The following is a 13,387-nucleotide window of genomic DNA, read 5'->3' as shown; positions in this document are numbered from 1 at the left end:
AAGGGACGGAAGTCCCTGAAAACTTCTATAATGTTTATTTTAATAAGTTGCAAGGGTGAAAAACTAAAAGAAAAATATAGTGTGATTTTAAATTTCAAATATCTTATTCAAAAGAAACTTTTTATTTATTCTAAGGGACTTTCGGGCAAGCAGCTTTCAATAATAATTTAACCTTTCATTCTGCGTTTAAATTTAAAAAAAATATTTATCAGTTTTTTTCAGGATTTGAAAAAAATGGACACCATGTCCGTGGTGATATTTTCCAAATCAAACATTCGCTATCTTTGTCATACAACGCACTCGTCGAATAGATTATGGTGACAAGACAGTGAAAATTTTAAATATTTGACGTGGCATCGGGAATATTTTGAGTTGTTGATTAAATAATATTGATTATTTCATTCATAGGAGATTCTGACCAATAGAAAGCTACAGAAATCTGAATTAAATGGATTTTTGATAATCTCCCGTCGTTAAGTATATTACGTCAGATGCCCTTCGTTGCTACGAAAAAATACATTCAGTGACATTAATGACAAATAATGTTTTAAAAATTATAAAAGTGATGACTTTCAATCGTCAAATATTTATAAAAACTGTGTGTTTAATGGTACTTACATAAATAAATTACAATAAAATTTTGGTTTTGAACAGTTTTATTCATGAAATAATCGCAACAAATTGCACTCGACCTCTGAAATTAATATAGAATTTTTGCTCTCGTGACACTTTGACATAATTTAAATTAAATTAATTTAAATTAAAACTGTCAAAGTGTCACTCGGGAAAAATTCAATAATTTCAGAGCTCTTGTGCAATTACTACTGATAGTGTATTTGATAAATAATTGATTTAAGAGGTGAACTTAATAAAAAGTTATCTATTGTTTATTATTTATTGAAGATCGAAGCAGCGAATACACTAGGATATATTCTGTGATCCAAGTATTTTGTTGTTAAAGATGTTTAAAATTGAAAGCGTTCCATAGTAACAATATATTGTTAAAAAATCACTTTATCATTTTTCCTCTTTTCTCGACTGAGTATTAGTTTTTGTTGTACAGTATATAAATTATTACAATCACTGAATACATAGTTAGTGAAAAAATTATTATACTAATTAACTGAATTAATAATTTAAGCAATTATCCAAGTAGCAGTTATCCAAGAACATTCAAAAGCCATCTCTTTAAAGTTAATGATGACATTGTCAAGTAATGTTTTCATATCCATACGAGTAAGAATATTACTACACGTAATTTGCCGTGTAAAGACAGAAAAAGTAGGGATAGCCGTAACATATTTGCGCCTACACTCTTAATATTTATAAAAAGTTTCGCTGTGAGTAATGTGTTTTTTCGTAACCTTTCAGATGGTGTAAATTGCAAATAGTATATTGTTTTTTTTGTAAAGGTTAAAACAGATAATTTAATTGTTTAGGTACCTATAAGGTGAAAAATAGTAATCGATTCTGCATAAATTATTTGTACTAAATATATCTATCTAAATATAACTACTCGTCCGATCGGGTCAATCTTTTGCACATATAATTATAGGAACTACATAAAAACTCATATTGAGAAATGTGTTTTAAATATTTTGTATTGTTCTTCGTATTTATAGTCTGTTGAACGCTTCATCTACAATATGCAGTTTTTTCACAATATATTAAAATTATATTAGGGCAGAAAAGTATGCTAAATGTGAAGTCACTCGAGCGTTATGGGGACCTATTTGGTTGTGCAGATTGGGCCCTAAAACCAAAAAAAAGTTAAGTAAAGTTTTCCATTTTAGTGGGGACTTTCCATTTTTAATTTAATTTGCCATTTCCAACAACCGTCTTTTTCGATTATAGCGCCATCCATCCATAATTTAAAAACAATTCTCGAATAAAAGTTATTTATTTTTACGTAAGGAATCCAAATCTGCAATAAAAAATCAGGGCTCCTATTTAAGATTAAGATATTAAGAAGTAACCCCCCACCCCATATCCATGGGGGTTCGTGTTTGGTGCCATTCGATAGATTTTTCAAAAATATTGAATAAGTGTATTTTTCAGTTTTTCGATCTGATGTTCATTTCGCGAAATATTCGCTTTTCTCTTGTGAAACTTTGGGACTTACCCATTTCCATACGCCCCGCTCAAATCGTCAGATTTTTAAAATATACATTGCTTTACATTGTACTTAACTTACCTTATCTTAATCTGACGATTTCGAGTTTTTCTAAGAATATATTTTTTTCGGCCCCCTGAACGAACTCCCCTGTATTAAGAGCTAATATATGGTAGAGGTACATTTACAGGGTACAAGGTTTCTCTTCATGTGATAATCTGACGTGCTCGAGTAACTTCAAAAATCCCTGCTTGGGCTCTCCTAGCATTAGTGAAAAAGTCGCTTTTTTACTCAAACGCTAATAAAAAACCGTGATGCAGTAAAAATTTCGACACCCACGCCTTGTCTACTTATTTCCCCAGATATTCTAGTTGAAAAATAGCGCCCAATAATTTTTCGATTTTTCAAGTGCTTTTTCCTGGCGTATGAATATTATTTCCTAACGAATAGTTACAGAAACAGTAACTGTGACAATTACAATATCGGCGCAGTGGACCGTTACTGGTACTGAATTAGTCCAGTAACTGAACCACAAACGTGCCAGCTCTAAAAATCAAGAATAATATAAATAGTCTTATAGTTAAGAGAAATAAGGAAAAAAATATCCTGTTGGTGACACAACCCCCTCCAGGCCGAAACCAAATTTTTTGAGTAGTATGGACATGTATATAATAACCTATATGTTTCCTGCAGCCGATTTTGATGATATACATAGTTATAAACAAATGAAAATCAAAAAACGGTAAATGTTCGCTGAATATGTCTATCTTTATTGGTTGCTTAGAAAATTGCAAAATAAATCATAAATTTTGAGTTTTTATAAATATTTATAACTCATGTAAAAATTAACTTAGAAAGTTCTTATTACACGCAATGCTGAGACTTCTGGTGCTTAAATCATACCCTAAATTTCAAAGCAATTGGTCAAATAATTTAAAAGGTATTTAATTTGTTTATCCCAAATTAATTTTTTTTTGCAACGCTATAAGTCAGAAAATGATGAAGTTACACTAATACTTTGGATAGTTTATGAAAGAAGAAAATTTATACTATTAAAAACATGTGAATTAAAAAATGGGGGGGGGGGGGCTAACTTCGTCCCTAATTATCCTAGGACAATTGTTTTTCTTTCTAAATGTGTATAAAAATTAATTCTGTCCAAATATGAAAAAATAATTGTTCTACGGGTAACGGTTAAAAAGTTATTCTAATTGTTTATAAGTAAGCAAAAAATCGACGTGTTTTTGCAAAATAATTTTACACTGATTAAAATTACTTTTTGTAATTTTTTTTAAGTCAATAGTATAAACGTTCTTCTTCTATAAACTGTCAGAAGTCTTACTGTAACCTCATAATTTTCTGACTTATAGTGTTGCAAAAAAGAATGAATTTGGGATAAACAAATTAAATAACTTTTAAACTATTTGACCAATTGCTTTGAAATTTAAAATATAATTTAAGCACCAGAAGTCTCAGCAATTCGTATAATAAGAAGGTTCTAAGTTAATTTTTACATAAGTTATGAATATTCTAAGCAACCAATAAGGATAGACATATTCAGCGAACGCCATATTGAAATTTTTTAGACGATTTATGAGTTTCTTACTCTCAAATTTCATTAAAATGCTTAACTTTTTGGTTATAGACGAAAAAATCGAAAATTTACCGTTTTTTGATTTTGATTTGTTTATAACTATGTATATCATCAAAATCGGCTGCAGGAAACATAAAGGTTATTAATATAGATGTCCATACTACTCAAAAAATTTGGTTTCGGCCTGGAGGGGGATGTGTCACGAGAAAAATCTTATTTCTCCGGACTATTAATAAAATTCACCTACCTTATACGCATTTCTGGAATGTTATATGAAGTCTGATGGTTCGACGTCGGCGATGGATTGGCAGTCTCATCTTCAGGAGTGGGAGGGACCGTTTCGTCACCACATTCGAGTATATACAGATTCTCACTACAAATATCGACGACGTAATGAAGACTTTCCTGTGCTTTGTCGATTCGGAAAAATCGTTCAGCTGTACAGGCTGTGACAAAGGGAAAATGAATAAGAAAATTGTCCACTTGTGATAAAAAACAACATAAATCATAAATAGTAATGAAACAGAGAACTATGTAGCATTTCCATAAAGTATTACTGTAATTTGTCTTAAAATCAATTTTTTTCTGCAAACTTTCCTCTAAACCGCTGAGGAACTTTCTTTTATGTACCTCGTTCCATTACAAATTGACCACTCTGTATGTGAGATATACTTACAATCGATAAAGCACCAGTCAGAGCACATCATCTGCTTGTCTTTATTCTCTTCTAACATAGTATTGATCATCGCCCTGACTTGTTCCAGATCAGACCCCGGACTAACTTCTATTTTACCTATATTTATTGCTAAAAAGAAGAAGAAATGGATGAGAGATGAACAAACTATACTATAGAAATATACTAAATTAGTTCAGTTACTAAAACAGTTCAAATCTAGATTGGCCTGATAACATACCCGTGTTGAGCTGCCCCCCCCCCACTTCCAAAAATTTACTCGTTAAAAATTAAACTCGTTCCACTCAGCAGGAATTTAATATTTTAGTGGTGGAAAAAAACCCTACTAAAAAATAGGAATATTAAATCGATTTTTGCGGCAGAATTACGAGCTATTTATGAGCTCATGAAATGACATAGTTTTAATTTTTGAGCTCATCCCCTTAACCCCCCAAACAACCCTTTAATTGATTTATCTTAAGAGAAAAATGCTGAGAAAACTTAAAATATATGGTGTCGCGGATATAATTTTTATAGCTTATATATTCTAAGAATAAACTCTTAAATCACGTGCATTTCGATTATTGAGCTACAACCCCTTCGCAAGAAAACCACCCCATCTTCCCGGCTTAAGAGATAGTTGTACTTAAAATGCATTAAATTAATTATTTGGCGACTACATATCATTTAATAATTATTTATGAGCTCCCAAATTACGCGCATTTAGATCAGTAAATTGCAATTTATTTTGTATAGTGCAGTCACTGAAGGTAAAAGTCAACGATTATCTTCAATTTCGGTGAACCTTCATCGATTTTCACGAAAATTGGTCAGTGGTTAGAGGATACCTCAAGAAACAAAGGTGACATGGTACCACCTTGCGCCTTTACCCTGAGGGTGGATACCGCCCTTCTCGCTGGTGAAAATTATTTAATAAACAATAATTGCACAAATCAATAAAAGGACAATTTATAAGCAAAATTTGTTATATAAAGTTATTAAAATAAGTCAATACTTTTTAAGTTATTAAAGATCAAAGATTTTAATTATTCGTGAAAAAAATGCATGTTTTGAAGCGGTATTCGTAAATCACTGAAAAACTGTAAGTTTTTACAAAAAAGTTAATAGTAGTTTAATTCGTATAGCTTATACTCTAAGAATAAACTCTTAAATCACGCGCATTTCGATTATTGAACTATCGACTATTCAAATCTAAGGATTCAAGCTTAAATAACGGGAAAGAGATGTATTTTGTAACACTTACTAAATATTTGTCAAAGTACTTAGAAATACCTATCAAATGAGCTCCAGAAAAAGTTGATAGCATCAAAATTTATACTCCAAAAAATTTTCCAAAAAAATGAATTTTTTTTTGAATAACTCTGTTAATTTTTATGACATCAGGCACATCCAACTATTTGAAAGGTAATTTCAAGAGCTATAAAACTGTATTACATTTAATTTTTCAAATACTTAATTTTTTTTAGGATAATAGGTTAAAGGGCTCCAGTTACATTGTTCTCGTAGTAAAATTTAGGCTTAAACGTTTCTATCTTGGTTATTTTGATTCATACAGAAATCAAAAGACAAGTAAAATCTTTGCTAATAAAAATAACTCAAATTTCGTTATCTATCATTTTTTACGTGTATCAAGTATTGCTTGAATTATTATCAAAAGCAAATAATTTACGAAAATTTGAAAAATTTTGATTTTTTAAATCATATTTAAAATAATAACTTAAACCAGCGATTCTCAACCTTTTTGAGTGATGTACCACCTACAGTTATTTTTATTATTTTTGGTACCACCTATATTTTTAAATTGTATTATCAATACTTACTAAGTACTACTATTTTAATGTTTTCTGTGTTTTGTATACCACCGCCAATAATGATATGTACCACCAGTGGTACATGTACCACAGATTGAGAACCTCTGGCTTAAACAATACTCGATACACGTAAAAAACTATAGATAACGAAATTTGAGTTTTTTTATTAGCAAAGATTTTACTTGTCTTTTGATTTCTGTATAAATCAAAATATCGAAGATAGAAACGTTTAAGCCTCAATTTTACTACGAGAACAATGTAACAGGAGCCCTTTACTATTATCCTAAAAAAATAAAGTATTTGAAAGATTAAATTTAATACAGTTTTATAGCTCTTGAAATTACCTTTCAAATAGTTGGATGTGCCTGATATCATAAAAATTAACAGAGTTATTAAAAAAAATTCATTTTTTTGGAAAAATTTTTGGAGTATAAATTTTGATGCTACCAACTTTTTCTGGAGCTCATTTGATAGGTATTTCTAAGTACTTTGACAAGTATTTAGTAAGTGATACACAAAATGCATCTCTTTTTCGTTATTTAAGCTTGACATTTAAGACAATAATCAAAATGCGCGTGATTTAAGAGTTTATTCGTAGAATATAGGCTATACAAATTAAACTACTATTAACTTTTTTGTAAAAACTTACAGTTTTTCAGTGATTTAGGAATACCGCTTCAAAACATGCATTTCACGAATAATTAAAATATTTGATCTTTAATAACTTAAAAAGTATTGACTTATTTTAATAACTTTATATAACAAATTTTGCTCATAATTTGTCCTTTTATTGATTTGTGCAGTTATTTTTTATAAAATAATTTTTACCCCCGACAAGGGCGGTATCCACCCTCAGGGTAAAGGCGCAAGGTGGTACCATGTCACCTTTGTTTCTTGAGGTATCCTCTAACCACTGACCAATTTTCGTGAAAATCGATGAAGGTTCACCGAAATTGAAGGTAATCGTTGATTTTTACCTTCAGTGACTGCACTATACAAAATAAATTGCAATTTACTGATCTAAATGCCCGTAATTTGGGAGCTCATAAATTATTAAATGATATGTAGTCGCCAAATAATTAATTTAATGCATTTTAAGTACAACACTCTCAAGCCGGGAAGATGAGGTGGTTTTCTTGCGAAGGAGTTGTAGCTCAATAATCGAAATGCACGTCCTTTAATAGTTTATTCTTAGAATATATAAGCTATAGGAATTATATCCGCAATACGATATATTTTAAGTTTTCTCAGCATTTTTCTCTTAATTTAAATCAATTAAAGGGTTGTTTGGGGGTGAAGGGGATGAGCTCAAAAATCGAAACTATATCATTTCAAGAGCTCATAAATAGCTCGTAATTCTGCCGCAAAATTCAATTCAATATTCCTATTTTTAAGTAGTGGGTAGTAGTAGTATTCCCCCCTTTAACTAAAATATTAAATTCCTGCTCAGTGGAACGAGCTCAAAATTTTTAATTTGCGGAATATGAAAGCTATTTGTTTTTTTAATTTTTGCAAGTGGGGGGGGCAGCTCAACACGGGTTGATAACATACCTACTGTTAAAGAGGTCACACAATCGTACGGTTTGTTCTTTTTTATGCTTATATTCAGCAGTCATTTTAGTGTAATTTGTTATTTTCCAAGTTGTTGATAATAATAAAAGCCCCGACTTACAAATAACGATATAGAAGAAAAGAAATAAGATACGTGAAAACTAATAGGTAGTATGTAATGCGGGATCCTACTCTCCCCCATATCCCTAGCTACCTGCGTGACGAACGGGTCGCCACCGTTCCATTCTGTAAATTCTCTACCAAAACAGGCCTTCTAGACAATTCGGTGGGTTAAATAACTAATAGATGGTTCAAGAACAGGATTGGAGTAAATATAAATAACGAATTTGTATTCAACGGACTCAATTATTATTCTGATGTGAAGAATTGTCAGAGATAATTTGTTAATAATAATTGTAGATATAAATTATATGTTTTAGTATAAGTAAATAGTTCAAGTACAAATAAATTAAAATAAATTAAGTGTTTAAAGTAATTGATAAATTCATTAAAAACATAACAAGTACCTGCTTGAGCTAGAAGATCTTTATCATAATGATGTTGTTCATAGTCTGACATGGTCAGCTTGTTGACACCAACATTCAGATTGTCCAAAGCAGTTTGGATCGGTACCGGTTTACCGAATTTTCTTTTCGCTAGCATAGGAGCTTTGTTCAAGTGACTCAGAGTAATGATAGATGGTCCTAGTTTACATGCCTCTCCATCCACTTGCATGGGAATCGTCTTGGAGGTCGTGATCTTCGCTGATCGGCACTGGGTGATGCACGTTCCATGACCGCCGGCTTGGAGAAGCGGCTGAAACAAACATGAATCCTATAGAAATCTAATAAACCAGTATGTATAGTATTACCATCTATCTAAGGAACTCATTAAAATTCATATGAAAAAGTTTATCAGTCAAAGTGAAAATGATTTACATGGACACACACAAACACACATTCATTTCTGCACTTGTTGTTAATCTGTGATGGAATGTGAGAGTGATATTTCACCCTAAAGCAATATTTAAAAGCCCCGTATTTAAAATATCTGCCAGTAGTATATTTGCAAAACAAAGTCAATTTATTAAGTTGTAATATATTGGTCAAATCCTTGATATTGGTATTGTTATTGATACAATTTTGATCTTTCTTTATACGAATCATCACCATCGTTGAAAAATAATACCACAAATCGATAGAGAGTCAAAGTCTAAGCAAAATTTGTTATATAAAGTTATTAACATAAATGTTTTTCACGTATAACTCAAAAACTATAAGCTTTTGCAAAAAAGTTATTATTACCAAAATTAAAAATAATAAAAAAATGAATACACTATTCACTTAAAGAACTAAACAAATGTTAATTTAAAGTGAGCTATAGGTAATTAATATAATGTATATATTTTTTATTATAATGTATATTTTTTTCGACGAATACGCAAATCTAAGTATTCAATCTTAAATAACGGGAAAATGTTGCATTTTATAAAATATACCTGCTAATCATTATTTGTCAAAGTAATTAAGAATACCTATTAAATGAGCTCTAGAAGAAGGTAATAGCATCAAAATTAAGCAAGTTATGATGAAAATAAGAGAACCCTTTCGAATTTTTTAGGAAAAATTGAAAAATAAAGCATACGTCATATCCACAAAAGGTAAAATTTATAGTAATCATTACAACAATTTCTTTATATTAGCATAAGTAATGATTTTAACAATTATGACCGGTTTAGAATGCATGTTTTTGAAAAATAGATATAACTTATAAAGATCAGAATTTTTTAAATTATCGTAATTTTCATGTTCTTTTGATAACAACTCCAAATATACCCAATATACGTAAAAAATGATATATAATCAAATTTTACTTTCTCTGTGCCAAATATTTTACCCGTTTTCCTATTTCTGTAGCGTAAAAAATAAACGAGATAAAAAGGTTTAAACCTTAAATTTTGCTGCGAGAACGTCGTAACCGGGGCCATTTAACTTTTTATTTTTAAAAAAGTAAGGGTGTAAGGGGTTTAAAAGATAATTTAACGTGGTTTAATAGCCTTTGGAATTAACTTTCAAATGGTTTTTAGCTTAACCTGATAACCTAAAAATTAACGGAATTATTAAAAAAACAATAACGTTTACCTATAATAAACACAGGGCCGTGTCGTGCTATGATGCGGTGAGGCAGTCGCATCAGGCGGCATCACAAGGGGGCGGCATAATCGGTAAAATCTAATATAATAACGGATAATTCAAGATTAGAACGAAGTTCTGAAAAGGATTAGACTTTTGGCTTCACAATGTTTAGCTTTTCGTGGAATAACTGATCATTTGTTTCAACTTAATAATGGAAAATTTTTAAAGTTAGTAGGTACAAACTGCTCTCTGAGTTTGATCCAGTAATGGAAGAACATATCAGGAGAGTTTAACGAGAGTCTGATAAGTGGTTTGTGACTTATTTAAGGAACAGTAGGCAAGATGAATTGATAAGTTTAATGGGTCATGTTATTTTAAACAAAATTTTAGAAATAGCATAAATTGCTAAATATTTTTCGATAATCGCCGATTATACCCAGACGTCATATTGAACAGCTCTCATTGACAATAAGAGTTGTCGCTTTTAATTCTAGTCAGAATAAATTATCGAAGAATTTTTCATTGGTTTTTTTAAGCTAGTGATTCAACCTGTGAAGGTTTAACAGAACTTACTTTGACAAATTTTGAAAAGTAAAGCGGTGTAGTTTAAAGATGTTGCAATATGTAACTATAAATTTGTCAGAAAAAATGAAAAGTTACAGACAATCTAGCTATGTATGACCAAATGAAAATTACTGCTAATGAAATTGCAGAAAATCTTGATATAAGTTCCGAATTTCCAGCTGAAAATGAAATTCGAGCCAGGAGAAAGACAGCCAAAATTTGATTAAGAAAAATCTTTGGATGAGTTCTTAACAGAGGTAGATAAATTTAAAATAAATGTTTTAATCTATATTTTAATAGTTACCATTAATTCTTTGATTGGCCGTTTTTGACTTCTATAGAACACTAGAAAAATATGGTATGAATCTTCATTCAATACTTTCAACAGAAAAAGAATAAGAATTGGATATCGATTCAAATGATATTGCGTGATATATCTCAAATGACACCTTACTCCATAAAATGTTTTTTTAAGGTTTTGAGATTTTGAACTGTTACCAAAATAACCTAATTTCTTTATACCCAAACGTAGTTGTATCACTAAGATTTTTATTAACACTGCCTGTCTCGGTAGCTAGCGGAGAAAGAAGTTTTTTAAAATTAAAAATTATTAAAAACTATTTACGAAGGTCCATAAGACAAACAAAACTAAAAAATTTAGCACTCATTTCAAAAGAGTCGTCACTAGCTGCTACTTTAGACTACACCAATCTGATTGACAGTTTGCCAAAATTAAAGTCAGAAGGGCAAAATTTTAATTATTGTAAATGTTATTTAATGTTAATACAGGTTTCATTTAATTGAATGTGTGTTTTGTTTTTAAAATAGAAGTATTCGTGTCGAAATCGTAAATTCGTAAAATTTTTGTGTATTTTCATATAATAAAAAAAGTTTCAATAATACTTAAGGGGCGGCATTTCGAAGACTTGCATCATATTGAAAAGACGTACCACACGGCTCTGAATAAACAATAACGTTTACATATAACAATTACCTATAACTCACTTTTAGTTAACACTAAAAGGTTTTCCTAGTAAGGAGTCTATTTCGTTTTTTATTAGCTTCAATTTTGGTAAACTTTTTTGTAAAAACTTTTTTTTTGGGTTATTTATGAAAAATCGTTTAAAAACATGCATTTTTATCACGAAAAATTAAAATTTTTGATCTTTAATAACTCAAACAGTTTCCATTTATTTTAATAACTTTATATAACAAATTATGCTTAGAATTTGTCCCGATATCGAATTATGGGGTTATTTCTAATAAAATAATTTTTACCACGAGAAGGTATTGCATCCACCCCCAAGGTAACAGCGCAAGTTGGCACCATGTCACCTTTGTTGCTTGAGATATCCTCTAATCACTCACCAATTTTCATGTAAATCGATGGAGGTTCAACCAAATCGGAGCTAATAGCTCATATCCACCTTCAGTGACTGCACTATTTGTATATTACATACATTTTTATTGTTGAAATGTTTGTCTGATGAAAATCGGTCCGGATTGGCCGGACTTCCGGGTTATCGGGGGCCAACTTATCGGGGTTCCACTGTATCGTTTTTCATTGGAAAACACATGAGAATATACAAACTGCAATTATAAAAACTTAAAAATCGGGGTCATATGTAGTGATATTCGAACTCACTAAGAATGACCTACTTGCATAATATAAAAAAAATTCGAAAGAAAGGAGACACGATTATTGAACGTAAAATCTTACGACGCGCCAAAGATGCAGCGATTTTACAGCTTACAGCACTTTTTACAGGCGCTTTTACGATAATTTGAATAACTTTCTTACTTAACGGTATAAACTCAATATTTTATTCATATATTTTCCAGTGAGTAAGACATAAAGCAATATTTCTCTGCAGTAAAAATTCACTTCTGTTAATTTGAAACTTTAATGGAACTACGAGAATTATTCGCAATGCAGAGGAATGTCTTTGTGATACGGGTATAAAGTTTTAAACTTGTACATTCATATATTTCGTTTTTGGCGGTGGCGAATAATGAAAATGGAAAAGCCTGTATATTTAGTAACTCTAATAACTGGAACCATTACCGTTTGTTTTACGGGAAATCATGGAATTTGTGGGTAAATAGAGGAATATGAAAGTAGCAAAAAAATTGTTTGGTTTCGTTTTCACTTTTTGCTCTCACTCGCAGAATTCAATTTTGTTTTTTGTGATTAAAATGTGATTGGGATTAAAAAATTAGACTAAACTTTAACCTTTCACCTCTTCCCTCTCCCCTCAACCGTTAAATCGTCATTTTTTTAATTTTTTTTTGGTGAGGTGCAATTAATTTAGAAATTTCAAAAAATTCACAGGCATGGTTGAAGCTTTTACCAAACATGCCTATTTTTGTAGATCCGTAGGTTGAGTGTGCATAACCTCAAAATGCATTTTTTTGTCGAAAAAAGCTTATAGCTTTTTTTGGAGCTGGTTTTAGGTCTATTTTTTTTTAAATCATGCATTTGCCATACAGTTTGCGGGTTAATAGAGGAATATGAAATTGGTAAGAAAATTTTTTCGATTCGTTTTAATTTTTTGTTAACTTTCACGTAAATGGATCAAAATGATACCTAGAATTTAAAATAGATAGAAAAAAGTTGAAAATAAAAAAATATGAAAAAACAATTTTAAGAAACGCTTTTCTTTGTTTACGAGTGACTAAAATTAAAAATATAGAAAAATGAACTAAAAAGCCAAAAATAAAAAATATTGAAAAAATCATTGAAACACATTCGTCAAAGGAAAGCGTGGTTCTTCTTCATCGAATAAACGGTTTTCGCCCCACGCTTTTCTTTAACGAGTGTGTTAGATTTTTTCAATTTTTTTTTTATTTTTTGCTTTTTAGTTGATTTTTTTATATTGTTAATTTTAGTCACTTGTAAACAAAGAAAAGCGTTTCTTTCTAATA

At 30.4% G+C, this 13,387-nt stretch overlaps 1 protein-coding gene across 3 annotated transcripts in view; it reads right to left on the bottom strand.

The window, feature by feature from the left end:
• LOC114332203 (eye-specific diacylglycerol kinase) overlaps window positions 1-13,387 on the bottom strand; it is a 1,074,450-nt gene that overhangs the window by 43,095 nt on the left and 1,017,968 nt on the right. For all 3 annotated transcript variants that reach the window (XM_050642118.1, XM_050642119.1, XM_050642120.1), the window contains exons 13-15: window positions 8,291-8,579; window positions 4,384-4,512; window positions 3,955-4,153 (exon numbers count right to left, since the gene is read on the bottom strand). In XM_050642118.1, the coding sequence (XP_050498075.1) occupies window positions 3,955-4,153; window positions 4,384-4,512; window positions 8,291-8,579 (617 nt within the window). The remainder of the gene's footprint in view (window positions 1-3,954; window positions 4,154-4,383; window positions 4,513-8,290; window positions 8,580-13,387) is intronic.

This window comes from Diabrotica virgifera, chromosome 1, assembly GCF_917563875.1.
Source record: "Diabrotica virgifera virgifera chromosome 1, PGI_DIABVI_V3a".
Classification (NCBI taxonomy): Eukaryota; Metazoa; Arthropoda; class Insecta; order Coleoptera; family Chrysomelidae; genus Diabrotica; species Diabrotica virgifera.
Note: the sequence above shows the minus strand (reverse complement) of the source record. Positions and strands in the feature narration are given on the sequence as shown.